At 43.9% G+C, this 24,295-nt stretch overlaps 1 protein-coding gene across 2 annotated transcripts in view; it reads right to left on the bottom strand.

Annotated features, from left to right (window-relative positions):
* Positions 1 to 1,116: 1,116 nt before the first annotated feature.
* Positions 1,117 to 24,295, bottom strand: part of CYYR1 (cysteine and tyrosine rich 1) — a 58,287-nt gene continuing 35,108 nt past the window's right edge. For both annotated transcript variants that reach the window (XM_082057532.1, XM_082057533.1), the window contains exons 3-4: positions 5,904 to 6,061; positions 1,117 to 1,975 (exon numbers count right to left, since the gene is read on the bottom strand). In XM_082057532.1, coding sequence (XP_081913658.1) covers positions 1,842 to 1,975; positions 5,904 to 6,061 — 292 coding nt within the window. In that variant the 3' untranslated portion in view covers positions 1,117 to 1,841. The remainder of the gene's footprint in view (positions 1,976 to 5,903; positions 6,062 to 24,295) is intronic.

Raw genomic sequence — 24,295 nt, 5'->3', positions numbered from 1 at the left:
GGCTCAGTTTGGCCAAGGGCCACAACACACATCTTCTGAACTTATAGCGGCAAGAACTGAGGCCATTTGCACTTTCAAGTGCGGTTTCAAGAGGACAAGCTTAGTCAGCCTGGAAAGGACAAATACAATTACAAAATGTGAGCAAGAACAGTCAGAGGTCTTGTTTACAAGAAAGCCTCTGAATAACTCGTGTGCTCAAAGGTGAAAGGTTGCTTGAGTTCCTCCCTGAATCAGGACTGAATGCCAAAAAATAGCAGACTTCGGGAGTGTTGAGAGGTTGACAGTTGACTTCATGGGGATGTGGCAGCACCTTTTGCTTTTTTATTCATTAATCCACTGAAAAACCTAAACAGAAGATGAGGCCTACACTGGAAAACATTTCAATGTGATCTGATCTCCAGGAATCAGCATTAACCTGCAGCCTCTCCCTCTGAAATGAACCTGATGCCAAGGCTGTCCTGTGCTGCATTTTTGTTACCTTCTGCCGTTTTTGCTGTAGCATTCTTAAACTGTCCAGCCACCCAACTGAAACTAAGAGCATTCAGCACTTTTAAATCTCCAAAAAGAAACACTGTCTTTGTGGTTCGCATATAAAACTGAGAAAAAAACTAGTCTCACCATTGAAGGATGATGCTTTAGGTCATGCAATACTCTATTCTGTAGTCAAACAGTGGCTGCTGAATTACAGTTAGCCTCATACATATCCGGAACATTTTAAATCATAAAGGTCTTTACTTCACAGAGTAGAGATTAAACAATTTTGAACACTACGCGTGACAAATGCAAAAAGTATTATTTGGTGACTTACAGTTTTAAAATTGCCAAAGACAACATTCAAAAGCAACCTGATGTTCACAGTCTTTATGCTCATCTCTTTGGTTAGGCTAATATCGTTATTCCGGGTAAACAATAAGTTGTGTTTTGTTTGTTTGTTTAGTCTTTACACAATCCAACTGAAGACAAATCTATTATGTTTTAATATTTGGTTCATATTTCTTCTCTCATTTGTGAGTTTTCCCAATTTAGTACTTTTTTAAAAAAATCAAAGTATCGTTTGCTGATAAAAAAGGCATTGTAGCATATTTCCAACGTACATAGTATTTAAGTCCAGGTAAATCAGCTATAAATTAGTGTATTTCACATATACAGATCCTCTTTATGTTTACATTTTAGGCCACAAACTAGTCTCAAACTGTTTAAATGTAGGCACTTCAAACAACCTGCACTTTGCCAAAAACAATATCCACCATTTCTGGGTTATTGAATAACTCTGACAGCTCTTCTCTTTGTAATATGCTTGTCAGACCAACATGCACAGCTGATCATTGGCTATTATCAGCCTGAAGTAGAAATTGAAAACAGCTTCAGTCTTCCTTGTTCCTCCTTCTTCCCCTCATTTCAAGGAATGCCGTAACACATTCTTGAAGACAACAATTCTAGTTTTTCCCCAGAATAAGCCCCAGCATCTGCCTCTTGTGCTTTCAAAACAGCTTCTCGAACCATTTGCACCACTGGCACGTTCTTACATGGGAAGACCCCCACTCCCAGGTGCTGTAACAGGCTGCAGCTGGAGCGAAGCACCAACGCTAAGCGTTGCCCATCAGGCACTGAGTTACAGAACTGTTTCTTTGGTCACGTGCTGTTTAATCCTGAAACGTGATGATCTGGAGCAGACAGGATTTTTCTTCATCCTGAGCCATGGCAACCTTCCCAGGTTATTTCAACACCTGGCCACATGTGTGGATGCAGACCCCTTCCTGTTTGTCCCTGAGCTGATAATATTTGTCCCAACGGTGCTGGCTGTTTCAACAAGCAGTTAATATCTGTGTGAAGCCATGTAATTATTTCCCTGAATATCCAGGGTATGGAGGGGGCGGGGGATACTGTATTGAAGTCTGTGGGGTTGGAGTATAAGGTGGAGGTAGGTCAGCTGGGTACTCCATTTCGTATTCGTAACTGTATGGTGGTGGAGACACTGAAATGGGAGAAAAAGGAAGACAAAGTTAAAAACCTTTTTTTCAGATGCAGGGCCCCAGGTATTTGCCAGTTGACATTCAGACTTCCACACAGCAGATGTAAAGTCTCCTGGCAATGCGCTCGCTTTTTTTTCAGACTGTTATAATACAATCACTTTATGTCAATGCAAGTCCTTGCTTCTTGCCCTTTCCTTCACTGCTTAGCTATGTGCTCACCGACATGTTGTGCTGGGAGCCGTGTTTGAGTGGCCATATGGCATATGATACCAGAGTGATGTGTCAGAGCTAAACTTTTTCAGGGGAGGAAGACTGGGGTTTTATCAGATCCATTCCCTTCCACTTCATTCAGCAGCAACACGGATTTATGTCGTCCAAAATGACGGGGTAGCCAGGGCTTTCCCTGATCTTCACAGACCTCTCATATACCCTCTGTGTCCCCAGGAGATGTGTGACATGCCACACCATGCCAAACACTGAAGCATCAGAGCCCCAAGGGCAAATGCTGAACATCTTCCCAGGATGTTCCCAGGGCTCAGACTGAGGAAGAACAGAGTTTTTGCCTTGTTCACTCCCCTGGAGACATCTGAGGAGAGCCCAGTGTTTGTAAACTGGGTCAGGCATTTAGGAAACAACAAAAATATGCACAAACATCTGAAAACATTTTCTCATCTACGTCCACCAACTTTAGAGAAGAAGTGATCAAAAAGACAGTAAATGCTGCAGAATGATGGCATGGTAGGAACTGAAGGCTCCATATCAAGACCCCATTAGGGTAGTGTCTACAAATTTTAAGGTCCAGAGTCTGCTCATGTCTCTCTTCATGTCATGGATGCTTTCCTATCCCTCCCCCAGATGTCCCAAGCAGACTGGCAGTGGAAGAGAGAGGAAACAGAAACCTCAAATACTTGTGATGGGGGTTGGGGAAGAGAATCTATATGGGAATGTAGCGGAAGAATGGCGAGGAGGATCATTGTAAATAGGCTCAAGCAACTGCAGCTGGGGTGTAGAACACACACATACATCACACTAATTGTTTTACTGACCTTCTGTGCTTGACAAGTAGAACCTCTGTGTTAGGTAACATAGACTTGTGAGAAACTCTAAGACACCTTATCATGATGTCTGAGATTCCTGCTTTGTTGTGAGAAAGAGTGAAAGGCTGCGCCTGCTTGAAGCCTTGAAATACAGGCAAATGCAGCAGGCCCAGTGATCTTCTACCAGGGCTGAATTCTGCAGCGCCTGCATCTCCGCTTGTCTCACCTCTGCCCAGGAGGTTAGGTGCTGCCTCGGAGATCCCCCAGTAGAGAAACCCAAATAAATTTGCTCTTTGCAAAAGCATTCGTAGCCTCTGGCTCTTCTTGTGACAAGCCTGCATTGGTTCACACAGAGTCAAATCCCTGTGTGCCATGAAAAGCACTTCCTGCTCTCTGAACACCCAGCTGCTGCTGTGGCTGAGGCCAAAGGAAGGGCAGCCCTGAGCTCACTGTTCCTGTCCAAAACAGGTAATGGTGGGGGGAGAGCTGGTCACAAACCCTGTAGCCAAAGCCAAGTCAGTTGTTACTCCAGAAGTGTTCATGACAGCAGAGAACACAGAAGTAATTTCAGAACCTCCCCAACCTCCAGAAAACTGCTGCTGCTGGGAGGAAGAACGGCTCAAATTGATGTTTGCGGGAACGGGGAGTGTGCAGAGTCAAACTGCCTGGAGCTGGAGAGAGAGGGGTGAGTCATTGCAGGAGCAGACATGGGGAGGAAGAGTCTACAGCCCCCAAGTCTTCATTTTGCTCTTGTTTTCACAGCCTGCAGTGACTATTAGATTCTGAAGTAGCTCTTCAGCAATTCATGGTTGAGAATACTGCAGTTTGCTTTCATTACTCATCTCTCTATGCAAAACAACGTTGCAATGATAAGGATGATTATAGATGGTTTTAGTTTAACTGGAAAGTAAGAGCATGAGGGAGAAAACATACTCAGAGCAGTGAATGTGTTAAAGGAACAGATAATAAATATTGCACAGCTTGCCTATAAGTGTACACAATGCACTCGTGGTTTGCTGCAACGTTTTAAACAGGAAGGAATACAAAGCCAGGGAACCTCTAAGAGTGGGATGCAGCCACTTCATCCATGAACAACATTGCCCTTTATTACAGAGATCTCTCAAGTTATCTGAAGACAATTGTTCCTGTATTTGTAATTAAGTATCACTGAAGCAGAGATGTAGCTGCATTGCATAAAAACTGTTATGATACTTCCAGGGTCAGCTTTGCTCTTCAACAACGTGGTCACTTTCATGTGGTGGGAGCCCAGACAAGTAAGCCTTGCAGATCCCAGCTGGCTCCATACAGATCCACCTTCAGGGCTCCTGTACCCCAGGATGTTTGGTGGGCTATGAAGATGACTAGGGGTCTAGAGCACCTTTCCTATGAGTAGAGACTGAGAAAGCTGGGTCTGTTCAGCCTGGAGAAGAGAAGGCTGAGAGGGAATCTCATCAATGTTTATAAATATCTCAAGGATGGATGTCAAGAGGATGGGACCAGACTCCTTTCAGTGGTGCCCAACAACAGGATGAGGGGCAACGGGCACAGACTGAAGCACATGAGGTTCCATCTGAATACGAGGAGAAACTTCTTTACTTTGAGGGTGCCAGAGCACTGGAACTGGACTCCACAGAGAGGCTGTGGAGTCTCCTTCTCTGGAGACATTCAAGACTCACCTGGACACATTCCTGTGTGATCTGCTCTGGGTGAACCTGCTTTAGCAGGTGGGTTGGACTAGATGATCTCCAGAGGTTCCTTCCAATCTCAACCATTCTGTGATTCTGTGACAAGTGTGGTACAGGGAGTGCCTCTGCACAGAGCTAGCTCAGGTACAGCCTGAGGTACCAGTTCCCACTCACTGTGGACGTAACTCCACTGCAGCAGACCCATCAGGGGTCCCTACTGTCCCCTGGGATGCCCCAGAGCCTGTGACAGCTTATAAGCTCAGTGCCAGATCTGACTTAGGCTCTGTGCCTCCCCTGCTGCTGCCCTGCACCTAAAAACACATTACACCAAAACAATGTAAACCTACAGACAGGCTTGTATTGAGCAGGTTCAAAACTAAGCCAGAGCTAACAAGCACTGCCAGATCTCGGCTGACTTTGACCTAGGCACAACAGACATCTCTGCACCGTTCCTGTCAGTCCAGGCATGGTGCCAGGCAGATGCAGAGAGCTAGCTCGGGTCCGGTGGTGCGTGTCAGCCAGTGGTCCCTCCTGGGGCACACAGCAGCGAACACACTGCAGAGATGCCTCTGTGTCTTTGTAGGAGTCATCGGGGATCCTGCAGCACCCTGCAGTGCCTGTGAGCTCCAGATGAGCACCAGTAAGCTTGGGCTGCATTAGACTCCACATGGCACCACTCGAAACCTCTGCACTACAATCCACAGACCTTATTGTCCAGATTTTCCCCTTGATGTGGTATGCTGGGTCCCCATTGTATTGGACAATGAAAGGGAGCTGACTGCACATGAACGAGAGCAAATACAAGAACCAGAACACAAAAGAAGAACAACTGATCTGCTGCCAGACAGCCTCTGGCGCAGGGAGAAGGTCTGTCCTGCACAATGCAGCATCGCCCCGAGCGAGGTCTCAACGAGCTGCTGTGGGCACCACCAGTCATACAGCTGTGTGTGTGTGGCACCCAGCCAGACCTCATTAGCCCACCGAGCAGCTGAATCAATTATCCCAGGCAGACTGCTGCACTGACGAACGCTGCGCACGCTGAGCTGCCTTGCGCTTCTCAGCAGGGAGTCGTGCTGATCCCCTCCGGACTGAGAAGAGCTGCCTGCTCTATCCACATCCCCCATTCACTGCGGAGCCATCACAGTCCAAAGATACACCCCTCCCATGACTGCAGGCACCCTTGCAGGGGTGTCATTTTGCTTGCTTACCTGGGTACGTGCTGATAGTGTTGATGTGCGTAGTTCGGATGACCCCTACTCGAGTCCCACGGTTGTTCTTCATGCACATGCAGATACAGATGGCAATCCCAGCAATCACTCCCATTATAAATACTATACCGAAAACAATTCCAGCTATCGCTGTGCCGCTGCAAGGGGAATGAAAACATGAAGTCAATCTCAGCCAAATAATATTTACAAAACAAAATCCTTTTCTCAGGAGTGGCTCCCATTTAAGCAAAAAAGTGCATGTGGATTACTGAAAATGCTGCAAATTTTGATCCATCAAGGCATCTGAACAGAAGAAATGAAAGATCTCTGAGACCAAAATGAGAAACTCTTTCAAAGCTGCCTTTGCAATCATGCCATTTCGCACTGCTGATTTGCCCTATGTTAAATCCTCCCATTCCAGGGCCTTTAGAATTTAACAATTTTTAAATATTACCAAGAATAATTTATTCCTGTTCCCCTCATCACACAAGATTTTTTTTTCCCCTAAAGGCATTGGTATGACTTTCTTTTCTAAAGAAAGACTAAGTTATCCCCAGTAATATATTCCAGAAGCATCCCAAAGCGCCTGAATGCTGTGCTTCCACAGGAATGGTTTTGTCATTGTTTTATCTTAGGTCAAAAAGTCCTTCTGCTGTGCTCCTGAGCCCACAGATTAAGGAGAGCCTCCTCTTCTTGAGGATGAGCAGCAAGAAGCAAAGCAAATGCCCACTCTTTCACACATCTGCTGCTGCAGCCAGCGTAAGTATTTGAGGCTTAAACGATTTCTTTTCAAATGGTCCAGAGGAAAGAATTTAGCTCGGCCTCTGAAGTAATGAATCAGACTTTCCTTGAAATCATATAGAGAAAGGAAAGGAAGCCTTATTACCCTGACACACAGGAAAAAAAAAACAACCTTACCAAGAGGCACTGAAGAGCTCCCAATAATATTGAGGGCAAAATCAGCCTTTTTGATGAACCCTAGCTCATTCAGGTTTGCTGTCAGGCATTGGCAGTACAGCATATGTTATATGAAAGATGGTATTTATAGCCTGCCCTTTTATGAAAAAAACTCAGTGACTTGCCAGAAATATTCTTACTCTGTGTATCTCTTCATCTTCCAGAAAAAATTTCAAATAGCAACCTTGCTGGCAACTTTTCTACTGGACATTTTAATCAATCCAAACTGATAGTTTGTCAACAAGAATAAGCTTCACTAGGAATTATTGCAATGCGGAAAATAAAACAGGCACTGCAATACTACAAAGACAAATATGAAAAGGTATCTAAAACATAGTTTGGCTTCCCCATACAGGCATGGGAATAAGCAGGAGGCCTGGTTTTCAAAATGCTATTAGTGTCCTGGCTTCCAAAGTGCCAGCAAGAGTCAGGATGGACTCAATACTTGAAAAATCAGACCTTCTATTTAGGAACCTAAACATGAATTTAAGAGCTTGTTTTTAGACCCCAACTATTCAGCAGCTTGGTCAAGATTTGCAGTACAATTACAGAATTATATAGCATAAGTAAACAGAGACAATTTGCTGTCTTACTAAAATACACTGCCAGGGAGCTAAATTGCTGTCTGCTGTTATGCAGCAATGAGTGAAGAGTGTGCAGGGAGAGTAAACCTGTTAATATTTTGCAAAATATATAATTTATGAAACCTTAACTCATGGCAGCAAGCACCTGGCCATAAAGCCAGTAACTCTAAACACTGCTGCGATCAAGTGCTTCAGTATTAACCACCATGAGTAACTGAGAAACAACCTCCCCACCCTGCTGCGTTCCCAATAGTTTCGATCTAAAAAAAAGATAGTCTGACGCTCTTGGAAGATGTGACCAAGAGACATCCAGTTTTGCCATCTTGCTCTCTCTGGGAACATTATCACTACCTTGAGAGAAACTACCGTATGGGAAAACAGTTTGATTTAGCAGACACTTTGACACAATACTCTCTTCATTCCAGAAAGTTTCCTTATAATACCACAATTAAAAAATCAGGCATAACATACCCCAAATATAAACAACAGTGAACTGCTACTGCTTTTGCTCCATCCATTTAGTGGATGAATTGCTGTGCCCTTAGCTGGGAGCACTGCATCGCAGAGTCGTGGGGAACTCCGTTTCGCTGAAATAATCCCTCTCCCAGGTGGAAGAAGCAGAACCAGCCGCTGCTGACTGCTGGCCTCGGGTCCAGCATTGCATTTCTGCTTTGTACACGGCCCACTGCTGCCCAGCTCCTGCATCCCAGGTACGCTCTGCCTGGCTGATCAGCTCAAATCCCAGAAACCACAACAGTTTCCTGTACTTCTAACCAGCTGCACCCTGAGGAACACCCGCCCTCCATCCTAGAGGCTGACAGAAGTGGGTAACACACAGCACATGTTACTTTCCCAGTGCTAAATTACAAGTTCTTTTATTTAAAAAGCCCATTTCAAACACAGTTTAAATAGTGTTTGTCTCAGCTGTCTCCAAAATCATTGGTGCCAGAAGTGGGCAGTCAGATGCCATTTGGTCATCTGCCCTGAGTGATGGGTTGCACTCTTCATGCACCAGTGCCTGCCAGACACCCCAGCCTCACACCCAAAGCCCATCTTCCCCTTCTGCATGAACAGGAACTGCTCCAAAGCAACACCCCTCCACTAATTTAAGTATTGATTCTGTGATATTTGGCCTATGAAGGAAGACGGTTTGTTCACAAGGAAAAAAGATGACAAAAGGTCTGATACCATCTTCAAGAGCAGTTTCAATCTTTCCTCAGGTATTAAGCAGATCCTTACACACCTGTCAGACTGCTTTGGGTGACAGAGCTGAGATCTGAGGACTTACCTGCAGTCCTATAGTTTTTCCTAGTGACCCTTCGGAGGTGTTGGCTGACTGGCGCTGTCTTACCTCTGCAAAGAAACAGCAGCAGGGCAATACACAGCTATAAAAAGCCCCTCTGCATCTGTTTGTGTCTGAAATTCAAAAAGAGCTGACTTCGACTGGCAAAACTTCCAAGTTGGAAAAGGCCTCTCACTTTAAACACAACTGTACTAGAAAGCAAAAACCACTTCAGCCAGACTAGCCAACCTAGGTCAGCAAGCAAAATAACAAATATCTACTAAAGCACTCGTTTGCTGGTCCCCACCATAGCTCCTGCTGCTATAGCCATGAACCAGACGCAAAAATGGTCACCAAAAAAAATATTCACCAACTTTTGTTTTGCTGACAAAATTGGTAAGTGCAAGCAAGGACAAAAAGCAGTTTGAACAGCTAGACCCACCACTGCTCATGGATTCAGGTTTTCACACTGCAGTGATAAATTTAGGCCACCTATGGATGGTTACACAAAGAAAGCCTGAGATATGGAGCAAAAGAGGTAGGTCATTCTTTAAATCCAGTTGCAGCCTGACCGAATACCAGCAGAAAAGCGCTTGCTGGCCTCAGTGGGCTTCAGACCAGACCCAGTGATACGTATGTGAAACTGTTCCAGGAATCAAGTGTTTGAGTTGAAAAGGATCTGTTTGAGAGGACTTCAGGAGATGCATCTTGCCAAATATATATAACAGGACATATGTAATGTTATACCCCTCTCTGATGGTGAGTTAAAGCTTAAACCCATCCAATTCAGAGACCTGTAGCCCCTGCCACTCACAACAGCCCCCAGTAAAACGAGGAGTGCTCTGCCTCTGAACATCAAGCTGCACCTCCTCAGCACCAAATGCCGGCAGGACGACAGTCATGCAGTAGCTGTTCTGGGCACACAGCACAAAAATAAATACTTGTTCTTTTTGTGGAAAGCTTGTGGTATGACTAGAACTTACAAAGAAAAACAAGCATGTACTTTTTTGTAAAATATGGCAGAGTTTCTCTTTGTGCTACTATGGAATTTCTGAAAATAAATATCCGGTAAGTAGATATCCCTTATTTTATATTAAAAAAAATATGCTTGCTTTCTCTCTCTCTCACTGATATTTTAGACTTCTGTATAGAGACACAGAAGGATAGAACAATTTTTCATGCTATTGCCATTGTAGAGCTGCTCAAGAGAAAATACCTAAGAGAAAAAGGGTACTGTAAAGCAAAAGAAGACCTAGAAACCACACAGCCAAGTCACATAGCAACTAGGAATTCTGAAATAAAGGTAAAATTTTGAAATGGAACAATTGAAAGGAAAACATGATGCAAAGTCCTTTACAGAAGCAAAGCCAATGAAGAGACAAAGACTGCCACAGAAAAGCAATGCACAGAAAAGTAAAGATGGAGAAAAGTAATTTTAAAGCTGCAGAAATGTCAAGAGACATTGTCAGGGTAAAAATCAGATATTCGAAGAAGCAGCTTTCCACCTGCTTTTAGCAACATTCCCCTGGAAAGAATATAAATCCCATTCACAGCTTAACATTTCTGGCCCAGCAGCGGTCTGTGCAGGGGATCAGGTCCTTTGCTGGGTGGCACTGAGGCCTTGGTGATACTGAAGCCAGGCAGGGCTCTAATTGCTCTTTAAGCTGGCACAGCTGAGATGCCCAGAGTCAGAGGAATTGTCCTTCGGGGAACTGGTAACTTGGGTGTTTTACACGAGTGGCAGAGGCGCCACCAGCGGTTGCTCCAGCCTGTGATGGCTAGGGTTGAGATGACTGGAGAAAAGGAGAGAGACTGAAGAGCAGCCCTGCTCCTTCGGGTCTTAATGAGTGGGAATGGACTTCATTCAGAGCCTCTTCCCCTTCCAGAAGGTTACTGATTTGGGATTTAGGCAAGTAAAATGGATGTCAAATTTGCTCAAGACGAATATGGCCTCCGCAGTCATTTCCACTTCAGGTTCACTGGATTTCAGAGGCCTAAAAACCTTCTGGTTCAATAGGTCAGTGTTTCCTGGAGGAAGAATGATTACTGAATAGGCACCAATTTTTAAATGCACTGCCAAAATTTGGGAGCCAGGTATATATATGACCTTCATGGCTCTGTGGCAGGGACTTTGTAGTCCGTTTGCCTTTGTTTTTCCTTCTTGGGATCTGTCCTAACTTCACATGTGGTATGGTGAGGTGCATAAAACTTTGCTGGGGAGCCTGGTTTATTAGTACAAAACTGCAAAGCAAAGAAAAAAACCTTTCAGTCAGCTTTTCCAGAAAGCCCACATAAAGTAATGCAAACTGTCTTAATCCCACCACCACCAAGACAGTCCCTCCTGAGTCTGCCGCCTCTGCCCCTGCTTCCAACCCAGGGATCCCATCTCCAGTGAAGTGCACGTCCCAAAAACTTCCTGCACCACTGTGGTTGAGGGATGCTGTGCAGTGTGTCCCCTCCCCTCCTCCTGCCTCTGAGGTGTCCTCAGCACAGGGACACACATGGGTCTGGCTCCAGGGAAGGGTCAGGGCAAACCAGGCAACGCAGAGGGGAAGAGAAGCACACCAGCCTGGCCTCGCTGCACCAGAGACCTCCAGCCATGTCCTTGCATCCCAGTGCTGCTTCGGCCTCTCCCCAAAACTCTCCTGCTGAGGCATGGGTTGCCCTCCTCCCCTCACATTTGTACTCATGCCTCCACACCTGCACCTACTCAGTGTGCCGAGAAAGCCCCAGCTCCTGGTGGCGTTCTCCTCCAAGGATGCTATGGGGACAGTTTCCATTTGCAAGCCCCCACCTGCCAGCACTCCTTGCCCCCTGGGTGCCTTGGAGGGAGTGGGTGCTGCCTGGCACTCTGCTGGCTCACCCCACCCCCCCAACTTTTCAGCTTTCGGTCTTGTGACCCTCACACTCCTGCCCATTTTGCATTTGTTGTCCTTTACAAGCAGATGGTTTCTCTTGATTCCCGTTTTCCTCCCTGGAACACCTTTAGAGGCTTTCTTTGACTGGAGAAGCTACTAGGGGCATGTAGCCAAAAAGATACCTCCAGAAAACCCTAAGAGAGAAAACTTTCTCTCCTGACCTCCTTCTGCGTTGCGCAGCTCAGCAACTTTGTGACCCAGAGAGGTTGGTTTGTTTCTTAAATGTATCACTCAGTTGACTTCTCTGCAAACCTCCTCAGCCTCATCCTGAGCTCATGCAAATTTTAGCATCCACAGCTTCACGGCAAACAGCTCCCCAGCTTAGTTACATATCACAGAATCACAGAATGTTAGGGACTGGACCTTGAAAGATCATCTAGTCCAATCCCCCTGAAGCAGTGAATGTGAAGAACTGTGTCCTCTGGCAGGTCATGTCAGCCCAGAACCCATCAATTCATGTGGGAGTTTGGATTGTTTTTCCCTGTACACATCACATAGCATTTACAGGCCCAGGATCTCCTGCCTGGACCCATGTTCTCCATTGAGGACAGAAGCGAAAGCTCTAGCACAGGGGAACCGCAGCCGCCGGTTTTTCCAAAACCCAGCTCACTCTGTAACGCTGTATCAATTTAGAAACTATCATTGCAGAAGCCGCAGAGCTCCGCACCAGAGAGGCATTTATATTGGCATAAAGGTCTTTTCATCCTGTAATAGCTCACATTAGCAATTTTACAGAAATTTGACCGAGTATGGCAAGAAGTCATTAAGAGCATGTGAAGATCAGTATTCCCACTCTGCCTTCGCTATATTTCATTACCATATTAGTGCAAGAAAGACGTGCCGCTCTCAGTCTTCACTCTGCTCAGCTGATCTCTTCCACCTCATCATCTTTCCTAATTTCCAGTACTTTTTTAGTTCTCCAATTAATTTATTGCCAAGTCTCTGTATCTATGATTTGCTGGCTCTGCATCTCTGGAATAATATTAATAATAAAGCATGCAATGCATTTTGGAATACTACTCCTAATACTAATAAACACCCTTTAATTTTTTCCCCTTTCAGGCATTCAAAAAGAAGCTGATAAGGGATTTTTTAAAACTCATTCTCTGAGATAAAATAAAATTTAAAAAAATCAATGGTCTTTGATCTTCTGATCCAGCCACTGACATTTTGAAAAATGTGCTCTTTGGACTCTCAGTCAGACTTGATGTTACTTGGAGGGAGGGGGTGTTGGGCTATTTATGTAATTTGATTGGCAAACCCTGGGTTACTTGGACCATCAGCAGAAGTGCAGCGGGGTTGTGCCCCATTTTCTCCTGCCACTGCCAAGGCAGGCAGACTCATTCCGGGGCATTCGCTCCTCTCTACAGTTGTCCTTTTATTTTCATAAGGACAAAAACACACAGCAAGTGATCCACTAAGAGACTGGCATTGCCATCCAGGGCATTTTGGCTTGACAGCTGGCGTACCCCGTGGCAAAAGCTGATGGAGGAGCGACTGAATTAGCTAGGGTACCCCATGGCTGAACCAGCAGCCCTCTCACCACAGAGTTTTACAGTCCTGGAATGCAGAAATCAGGGTAGTGTTAACTGAAAAGCCATCCAACTAGGGAATCAGTTAAACAGTCAGCTAGCTGCTGCCTCCTGGTTTAAATTAAATAATTGGTTTACAGAGTGCCAACTCAAATGGACCAGGCTTGAGTTTGAGGTTTTACTTGGCAAGTTGCACTTAGACAAAATTCCTACTAGTACTTCCTTTAAATACATGATTTACCACAGGGAGGATGGAGATGATTCTGTTTCTGTAAACAAATCCCGCCTGCCTGTTGGAACTGGGTACCGACTGTACTTCGACAGTACTTCCCTCCTTTTGCTCCTACTTGGTTGTATTCAAGGTGAGCTGTTAATGTTTAATTCCTTCCAAATAGTTTCCTCTGTGCCGTTCCCTCTCTACCTTGTTATGTTTGAAAGGCTATTAACTCAAGCACCAAAATATCCTGAGTAGCAGATGTACAATGAAAAGGTAGTGAGTAATCATCCCAGTTCATGACCTCCTTCTTCCCAGCTCCTTGAGGACAGTTCATCACTTTTAGACTCCTCCATATTGTTAAGCTACATAATCTTGCAAAGAGTTAAAGGATCATATGTTCTGTCTTTTGGTATTGCCAGTGCCTGAGCAATAGGGTATCTCCTACAGCTTATTCAAATGCTGCTGAGCCACTGAAGTGTAACTGTAGCACACTTGCAAAACCAGAGAGAAAATCACATAAACTGCAAACCAAAAGGATACATAATTACAGCTTATTCTGGTTTGGGCTATCATTGGACAGACTTTTTAGACAATTTGCCTTTTGAGAAATATGTAGACGTTTTATGCTTACTTCCTTTATGCCAAACCATATGCTTTTCTCCCCAGCACACTGCTGGAAATGCTGCTTGGCCAGCAGTGCTGCAAAGTGTTTCAAATAAGCAATGCTGGGAAGGGCAAAGGAGCTGCTACAGTAGAGAAAGTGGGCTCTTCCTCTAGCTGGATCCCAAACTGCTTTCCCTGCTTGTGTGCAACAGGCCTGAGATCCTCCTGTTGCCTCAGACAGAGGGCGTGGAGGGAGGGATGGCACGGCATCCACCCTGCTTCAGACTCAGTGCAGGTCTGCCTCAGAAACTCAGTTTTATGAACAGAGAGAATGATGCATGATATATAGCCGGGAGGTGCGTGCTGCAGTATAGCGAGCACAATACGTAATACACAGTGGTGTTATTAACTGATCAGGGCTAAGCAGATACATTTTGATCAGTCCCATCCTGTCCAGCATTTTCATCAGACTAATACATGCTAATGCAGATGCTGGTTCCGAAACACTAAGTCAGAAATACAGAACTAACTGGGGAGGAGGAAGTGGGTAAGTGGAAGCTTTTTTTTGACCTTTTATGTGAAGGAATTCTGATTAAGGTATTGCAAGGTTTCCAGTTACCACTTTGCAACCTTGTGCTCTCCTGCTGCTTCTCTGTCCTTGTTTTGCAGCACCTCCTCTCACCCCACCTTTCCCTCTCAGACATCCTGTCCTGTTCCCTGCAGCCATGACCTTCCCTTGCTCTGTAATGTGCTTCACATGCTTCTCTGGAAAGGAAACAGAAGTCATAATGCAATTTCCACTTTCCAAAACGTTCCTCATTGTGCTCATGAATCCAAAGCCCAACACAATGTTGACTTAAACAGAAAATTACGTCACAATTGTACCTCATATAGCCTTCACTTTAACTCAGAGATTTTTATCCTTTTTTATGCCTGTAGTTTGCATTGCTGGCTGAGTCTGCAATTTAAAATGCTTTCTGAATCAACAGCAACAGGAGAGGCCAAAATTCCTGACCAACTTCCAGCCCTTTGAGTATCAAAGCGTGCGAGGTAAGGACAATGTGGTGGGCTTCCAAGAATACCAGAAAATTAGTAACCCCCAGTAATAGTTCACTTTTGGCAGTTGCGTTACTGGGTATAAACACTTGGGAGAATCCCAGAAATATTACTTTTCTGGTAATTCTTAACATACTCTTTCTGATAGTCATTTTATTTATACCAATTTCTGCAAATGCTTAACTTCGCATGCTTCATCAGCTCAGTGCGCGAGAATCCCAGAGTCTCCCTCCTGGGAAACTCTTGCTGTAGGAGCCTGACTTACTATTCTGACTTCTGGATATCTTGCCTGTCAGATCCTGAAATCTCTGAGCAGCAGACAGTCAAACCTGCCTAGTTTTACCCAGGCATGCACCTAGAGTGTATTTTTACCCAGCCTGACGCTAAGCCTGTAAAGTCACGGTTGCCAGAAAGGTTGATAGTTTGGCATCTCTTTGCATGCCTGCTTTGCACCTATAATAAACCCCAAACCCAGCTGTGTGTGATGTGATTTTGATGTGCCAGGGAAGATCCTGCACAGGGCTAACTGTTTTTTGGTCAGTGAAACAAGGGAGCAGGCGCTATGGGAAAGGGCCCAGAGACACAGCTCTTAACTCTTGCTCTGTAAGGCAGGGGAGCACCAAGGCAGGATGGAGGAGATCCACAGATCAATTTTAAAAGAGAAATAACAGTGATAGCTGTAATTAAAAGTAACAGTTCCTCATGATTTCCAAGGCAATGTACTAAACAGAGAAACAAACACTACATATGGAAACCAAAGGAGAGCGCTGCCACACTCCAGGATGTCTTCCGTGACTTCTCTTTATTTTCTTGTGCTGGCCTTGATGTTTGTCCATAGTTTCACGCCACTCTGCCCATTCCAGTCAACTTCACTTGCAAAGCTGTGCACAGTGAAGGCTGGTCCTTACTGTATTTATTAATGATTTTCTACGCATAAGACTGTCGTCTTCTCAGCAGCCTTGTGCGTGCCACCTAGCCGCTGCCCAGAGCACTGCGGCACAAGCTGGAGGTGCTGGATGAGCTGATCAATGACCATCCTCTGCTGCCACATCTTCTTTGGCTGGAACAAAGAAGCCAGTGACAGAAAATGAACTGGTTGTTGGCATAAACCCAACTCCTTAACATAACGACCACACCTTTTTATTGAAGTTTCTGAAAAACAACAACAAAAACGATGACAAAAAGATAGCAGCAGCACTCTTCTCGTTGTGTTTCATTTGGGTGGCATCAGGGTGACCCTCCTCTGCTGTTAAGAGCTGGGACCTGATTCCTAGACAAGGCATCCTCCAGCAGAGACCAGGGCCAGGGGCCTCAGGAGGGCAGTGCTGGAAAAGTCTTCTCCTGCCTGTTCCCGCCAGCAGGGAACAAACTCATACCAAACTCAACTGACCATGTATCTCTGGCTGAAATTCAATGACTGAGCGAATCGAGGTAAAAACACGTTATTTCCCTGCCAGTTAAATCCCTTCCATGACAGGGTTGTCTTCAAGAAGCAAAACACCGCTTAAAGTAACTCTAAGCCTATGTTACTATTTGGTTTGCTAATGAGAAATCTGTTTGTATTATGTAAACGTGGCTCTTCTAGGCTGCAACCATGGACTTTATAGGTTCCCCTGAGGGGCTCCCAAAGAAGGCCATGGTTCAAGCACTCGGTCTCAAAACAAAATTGCATGTTGCTGACTCAAGATCTCCTTCCCAATTATGGAAAAGTTGAGGTCAACAGAAACATTTTTTTCCTTCTTGGTGGTCAGCTCTGAAGATGAAAGTAACCTAGATGCCAATCTAGCAGCTCATGTAAATTGCCAAGACAGACATATTTTTGATACTGAAAGTTTTCCTCCTAGATGCAATGTAGCCTCTAAATAAAGCAACATATGAGCTTTCAGAGGAACGAAGGCTACAGAGTAGAGAAGCCAACAAGCAAACACCACAGACCAGATATTACAAAACCAATTGCAGCTCTTTCTTGTGCAAACTGAACTGGAAGAGCATCACAGAGAGCCTCATCCCTGACATGCTCCCTGCTCATTCAGCCCATTTTGCAGGAGTTCATCATTCTCCTCTAAGGGGGATGACAGATCTTCCTCTGACAGCCTAGGATATATCCTCATCACCTGTTTAGAAGTTGAATGGGAGCTCAGATCATCCATAGTAACTTCTTTCATGAGCACACTGATTCTTCATCAACTGCCTCTCTCTGAAGTAAGTACTGTCTTGGGAGAGATCAGCAGACACCTGAACACAGCAACGCCAAGAGTACAAATCATATTTATCCACACCACCACTGGAAAAGCATCTGAAGAAGCTCTGGCTCCCTGCTATACCTTCTGGAAAGGCCAGCAATGCTCCTGCTCCTTTTACTGGAATGTGGTGTGAACACCAGCACCATGAGGGAGGGAGCATCGGGACCCACTTGCTGAAGCTGTGTCAGGGCTGGTGCCAGTTACCCAGCGACTACATCCACGACTAGAAAACAGCTCTGATGATAAAAAGCCAAATGCCTTCCAGCTCCTGCAAAGCTCAATGCACGTGACAGGCAGTTCATGGTCCTTTCCTAACTAACAGCATTGTTTTATTTGTACTCTTTCACTGACATTAGTGAGCTATAAATTACTGCCAGAGCAGAATCTTATTAACTCTTATTTTATTTTTTTTTTCTCTTCTTGGAAATTGACGGAGGAAGAAGGGAATTTTGCCTTTTTATGCAACAAAGAAGAGGAAGATTGTAACGAAAAATCCTGTTTCACAACAACAACAGCAAAGTGAAAAGAACACAGAATATGACAAAGAAATAACATATCTGAAAATGAACAGATGCCTGCAAGCAACACTACTTTATGGATATGAAAAAAAGGTTTTTGACTTCTTCAGAAATCTGATTCTCAGGACAGAAACTGTGGCTCCAAAAAGCATTCATGATTCATTAGATTTCATCTCAAATTGGAAGAGTTAACTGCTTTTAGAATTCTGTCTGTTAGACAGACAAATGAAAAAGATGTAGGGTTTTTTTTGGACATTGAATAATCTGAAGTGGTTCCTGGAAGACGTGGAAGAAAATATCTGGATTAAGAGATTAAAACCCCAGCATCATAAATTATTTTATTCCATTTTGAAAATAAAATAATAAATTATGTGCATTGCCAGAGTAACAGTGCAATAGCTTTTAAAAAGGCAGTGCTAGCTAGTACTGTATATTTTGAGTATCAGTAAATCTATCTAGGCTTTGAATTATCCAGCATAGGGATCTCTCCCTCATATTTTCCAATAAAAATAATAAGACACTGAGAGTTTAATTTTAGAAATTCTGGAGTAGAGTGAAAGAAAAAAAAAATGTTTTTCATCTTCTCTTTCCATCTTCTTTTTCTAATGTACTTTAATATTCAACTCTTACCCCTGTGAAAGCAATAAAAGAGCCTCTTCTGCATTCTTTTCTTCTCAGATTTATAGCAGCAATTCCATTTTTCTTTCTCATTCTCTCTTCCCAGGTGCTGTGTCAGAGCTTATGGTGACCACGAAGATCCACTGAGTCTAAGCCAGTGGACATTCTGGCTCTAAGTCACCATTTGCAAAAACCTACAATGAACTTTACGTAAGTCTTTGAGGGATTCAAACCTTATTATGTAGCATAAGCAAATTATGGTTTTAGTGGTTTGGAACACCCTCGTTAAGCATGCATGAATGCCATTTACAAATGTAAAAGGAGTTAAGTGGTTGGGTATATGAATCATTTTATGTTTCTGGAGAAAAGGACTATGAGTCAGAAAACTAAAAAAACCTGAAAATTAAACTGCAGTTACAAAACCGTGCTGTGGCTCTTACAGGTTCCATAAAATGAGGATAGTTGCTGTATCTGAAGGCAGCTGTGCTGAGGATGCAGAAGTCACCGCATGATAAAAACGTGTGCACACACTACATTAAGTAACGTTGAGCTAGATTTGACCTCTTCCACCTCAGGAGCTATTTGGGGGCTGGAGAAGAGCCAGTTACTGATGAATCAGCAATAATTTCCCTCGTCAATGCAGGAAATCTTTGCTGGTCTGCCTGCATGACCCAGACAAAGGGCAGGACACCCCACCGAGCAGCAGGGAAGAGCAGACCCAGGACGCGGTCCCCTTCTCCCCTTTCCCAGGCAGTGGGACATTGCTTATTCCTGTAGAGATGCGCAGAAGAGACACCCCTTTGTCCTGGTCCCTTCCTCACAGTTTCAGTGTCACTTTTTACGCTAATGAGGTGTAGCAAATAAAGTGCTTTGATTTCTTTAGGCACAGAGCCCGGTGCCTTTTCCCCTCCCATGCAGGGAAGGTTAAGAACCCCTCTTCCCAAGGGCCTTGTTTGGAAACCCCAAGAAAGACCTTAAACATATGCTTAGGTTTAAATACCACTCTCCCAATGAAGTCAACAGACTCCATGTGCTTTGTTGAATAAAAGCCTAAATCCACTGTCTTTCAGGCAATTAAAACGTTATCCTTCCATTTTAGTTTTGCCTAAGGTAACAGCTTTGATGTTCACTCGACTATTTGAAAAGAAACGCTCTGCTCCCTCCCCTCGGAAATGCAAGGAAGCCTGGCAGAAGGCTCTCCCATGCTGTGATTATCACATTTGATGGTGGTTAAACACAAGTGGGAACACCAAAGCGCAGACAACCTTCAGGTGTCCTTTGCCATACCGCACGCACCGGTACGGCCCTGCTCTGTCACAGGGCTGAGCGTTCATCACGGCTCCGTGGAACAACAGAGCATCCGCAAGCCAGAAGGGCTCGTATCCATGCAAATATCTCCGGCAGCAAAAATAAAGACGTAGTGACGATCTCAGTGATTTTGACAGAACAGTCTGTAAATATCGCATTTTGTGAAGTTTTCCTTGAGGCTTTAAGTACTGCTGTTATGTCATGACCTGTTACTAATCTAAACTTTACACCAGTTTGCAACAGTGTGACGGAAGTGACTGAACGCCATTATATCATCTGCAAAATATTTAACATCAAAATTATCCACAACCACTAAACCACATATTAATACAGTTTTCATTAAGACACGTGCTTGTGGGGTGAATTTTCTCCCCCAGTGTCAGAGTCCATCACAGTCACTTCAGATGCATGTGCAACTGTTGGAAAGAGCAGACAGGTTGGTCAACAGCACAGTGAAATAACACAGAAAAATGTTTCCCCAGGAAAACGAATGGAATTCTATCCCTTGGCATAAGCAAACCATGCATCCCATCGATTAAACAAGAGTTACACTCTTGAATCAAGAAATGCACTTTAGCTTACACAGCTGACAAGAACGCTGTCATACATGCAAGGATGTATACTCTGCCACACAGCATCTCTCCAAAACAATTCCAGTCTGGAAACACCATCACTTAAGAAGGGATCGAAAAGCTATTTCACACTTTTATATCAAGATGGAATATGCAAGGTCATTTTAGAAACACATCACTAGAAACACACTTGCAGAGGAAGCTTGCAAAAGTAAAGATTCTCAACAATTGGAGGAGTATGGCTCTGAACAGCTTTCCAGGAGATGCAGCAGGGGTTAGTTGCTTGAGAGGTGTGAAGACTGAGCTTGGCACGTTTATAAAAGCAATCACGTGATGGGTTGCCTGTGATAGCGGGAGCCCGGTCGCAGTGACCTGGGAGTGCAACGCAAGCAAAAGTTCTGAATTCAAAGCTAAGCTGCAGTACGTTTAAAAAAGAAAAATATGCAAAGACATCAAAAGGACTCACATCTCTGAGTCAGTGCTAAGTCACCAAAGCTCTGGAAAAGCTCTGGGCTCAGAGATTGAGAGAAGCATCTAATTAGCAGCCTCCATTCCAAACTTTCAATTATTTTCTTTCTGAAGCAGCTGCATGCATCGACTATTTCCAAACAAAACACAGGAAAATTCTTGTATTAAGCAAACATTTAGTCCAGCAGAGGCATTTTTATCATGTCGGAACAAATAGAGGTGAGATAATACCCTCAGACAGGTCTTCTCATGGCATAGGAGTGAGATCCTTGGTCTACTGCCAAAGGTACCAGAAGCATGTCACGGACTGCCAACTCAATTAAACTAATGATTGTACTGTACAACAAATTTGCTGAGGTATGAAGTAGAATTATGCTTCCCAGCTATGGGGAAGAAGTGGTAAATGAAAGAAGAACAGAGTGATATGAAGCAAAAAGGCGGATGGTACAATAAGGCAGCAAAAGTAAAAAATGAGAATCTAAGAGCATTTATATTGAAGAACCAAAAAGACTAATAAATGAAAGAATTAACTAGTGCTCTCCACGTCACTGAGGATGTCTCTTTGTGCCTTTCAAATTTCAAAGGCTACTCACACTCAGAGCAAAGGTCCTGACTCAAAAGAACACTTCATCACTTAGGGCTGAGCACACGTTTAAATGCTTTCTTGCACTGGGACGCCAGTGCTTGAGGGGAACGGGAAAGCAGGAACAGAAAAATAAGTGGCAGTATGTTGGACTTGGCAGAAGCTGCAGAACACACTGCGTCTAATACCTGACATGAGCTGAAATGGAAGGAGGCTGGGAAGAGAGTTAAGAATTGACAGAGTTTTAAGCACCGACAGCCAAGATGACATAATGGCTGAGAAGGTCTGATCCTGAAGTGAAGCTAATGACACACACTGATCTCCCTAAAACGGATCAGAGTTTTACAAGCACTGGTGATCTGCCTTTGTATTGTGCCTTGCTTTTCAAACCATGGCATTGCTGTCTCTCACCCTGCACACGAACGGTGAACATTTCAACCACACCGAAGGTTTGGGACAGGCACGCTTTAGGAATGGGACAGCAATGGCACACACAGATCATGGGACTGAGCAAAAGTGGTGGCGACGGGAGGGCCTGAATTCTGGTCGCTTGACACGAGTGCATCAAGAAGTATGAGAAATGCACCAGAAAGCCATAGCACATACATACTCCCATCACAGAATGAGATGTCACAACGTTTTGGCCACATGATGAAGATACATCCAGGCACAAACTGCAGACAGGGCCATGGAGAAAGAGAACAGCAGCTGGGCAACGTGTCAGCTGCATTAATTAGAACATCAGCCACTCTTGTTTTTGAGGGAAGTTAATCACTGCACAAAAGCAAAGCATCATCAGGAACACTAAAGAAAAAAATTTAAGACTTAAAAAAAAGGAGGAAAGCAAAACATTAGTGGGTACAACGAAGGAACTGGAAAAAAACAGGTGAAAATACGAAGGTGCTTTATCATACAGTTCTCCTTTTCAGGCTTTTGCAATGGATAGCTTACACTCTGAGTGGCTTTTTTGCAGTTCGACTGTCTCAAACTTCAGCTATTTATGTTTGTTTGAACAAAGTACATGACTTAGCAATCAGGTAAATGTATTTTTATCTGCCTGTCTTTAATACTAGCCTCTTGTCTACAGCGCTGAATAGAAGGTAAAGTCAATATGAAACCCATCAAGCAAGAGAATATAACTGGTGTATATGGCTTAATGGTGTAATGTAATGGACGTATTTCCTGACATAAAAATGCACTCATGCCTCTCCTACGACCTGCCAGCTTGTGAGTAATGAAGTATGTGATCTTCTAGCTACTTAATTATTATAATGTTTCTGTAGTTTGCTTTTGCTTCGGAATTATTTAATAATCTTTTTTTCTTCCACATTGTGTTTCTACCCTGTGTTATCACATAGACAATTACAAGAAAGAGATGTACAGCTTCTTTTTTTCTGATCAGAGAGCTCATATGGATAAGGTAACATACATGCTGGCATGTTTTATAATACCTTTATTTCAAACACCAGGATATCACTTGATTTTCAGCCTTCATGTCCTGCACTCACCAAAGACAACAAAGCTTCTAATAGGACTGTGTCAATGACAAACCACCATCATTTTTAAGAAGCAATTTGCTCTTTTTAAAGTGAATGTAAGAAAGTAAAGTAAAAAGTAGTCTTGGTATTTATAACATCTAAGATATTTATTTTGGAACTACTGTTCAGTACATGCCTTGTAGTACAGTCACCAGAGCAAGATACAAATATTGCAGCTGCCAAAGAAGTAGCACAAAGTATCCAAGGAATCATTTCAGTCCCACTGTGCTTTTGCTTTCCTTTATCAGCAAGTTATCTTGAAAGGTGTTTCATCTATTTAAAAATGTTTTTACAACTCCCTCATTTCTTTAATGGATTTGGGGATTATGAACAGACCCTCTCACCACAAGAGAATCTGATAATGCTCAGATAAACAATCTGTTTAGTGACCCAAGGTTATGCGAGACCCATCACCAGATTATGAGTCGTTTGGGGACCCTGTTGTAAACACTAACTTTTGGGAAGCAGAGAAATAGATAAATTAAATTTTTCCATTTCAAAACAGCAATTTGATAAAGTGCTTTTTCCCCCCCTCAAAACAGGGTTTGGGAGATTTCAGAGAGAAAGGTTTTCACCACTAATGAAAGGCTTAGCTGAAAGCTCATATGATCAAAACCATGGTGTTCCTTTCTTCCTATTTAATTGTCAAAGGGAACAGCCATATTTTAATTTTGTCTTTTCCTCATTTACTAATTGCACAGAAAGCTGTTTAATTTAGCTTATTCCTTACAGAATTAGACTCTACAGAAACAAAATGTAAATCATGCTCAATCAGTGACAGTTTAGACTACCAGGAAGCAGTTAGGTCTGATTTGAAGTAAGAGAGAGTTTAAATGCATATCCGATACAGAAGCCATGATCAAATACTCTGCTCTTCCTACCCTTACAGCAGTGATGGATTTCCAGAGATGCACCACCAAGACAGGGGTTTTGACTGCCTTTGGCATTTTGCACTGTGCTTCTGGTCCCACCTGCAGCCTCAGGTGAACCAGCCAACTCAGGCAGAGGGGAAGCAGGAGGTGGGGAGAGAGATCTCTCACCCAGTTTTAATTAATCGACACCATGCACGTGTGGCCATATTCACAATATGGAAACTAGCTTCTCCTTTCTTTGCAGAGGACAAAAAAAGTTGTTTCAGCTCCCCAGCTGGCTTGAGAGGATGTAGGTCTATGAAAGCTGACAAATATTAATGCAGATATTCACCAGCCAAGGACTTAGCTCAGAGGGTTTTAGAATAATTTCTCCTGAGTAGCATTCAAATGACCCTAACTCTACTTCCTCCATGTAAAACAATGGTCAGTGACAGAAGAAATAGTTTCTCCAACCCCTACAGCACCGCACCGAGCAGGTACCCACACTGCAGCCCACCAAGGAGCGCACGCTGGAGCAGGGGAA

Source organism: Streptopelia decaocto (genome assembly GCF_964273445.1).
Source record: "Streptopelia decaocto genome assembly, chromosome: 1".
Classification (NCBI taxonomy): Eukaryota; Metazoa; Chordata; class Aves; order Columbiformes; family Columbidae; genus Streptopelia; species Streptopelia decaocto.
The sequence above is the reverse complement of the archived record's forward strand: the minus strand, read 5'-3'. Positions and strand labels throughout refer to the sequence as shown.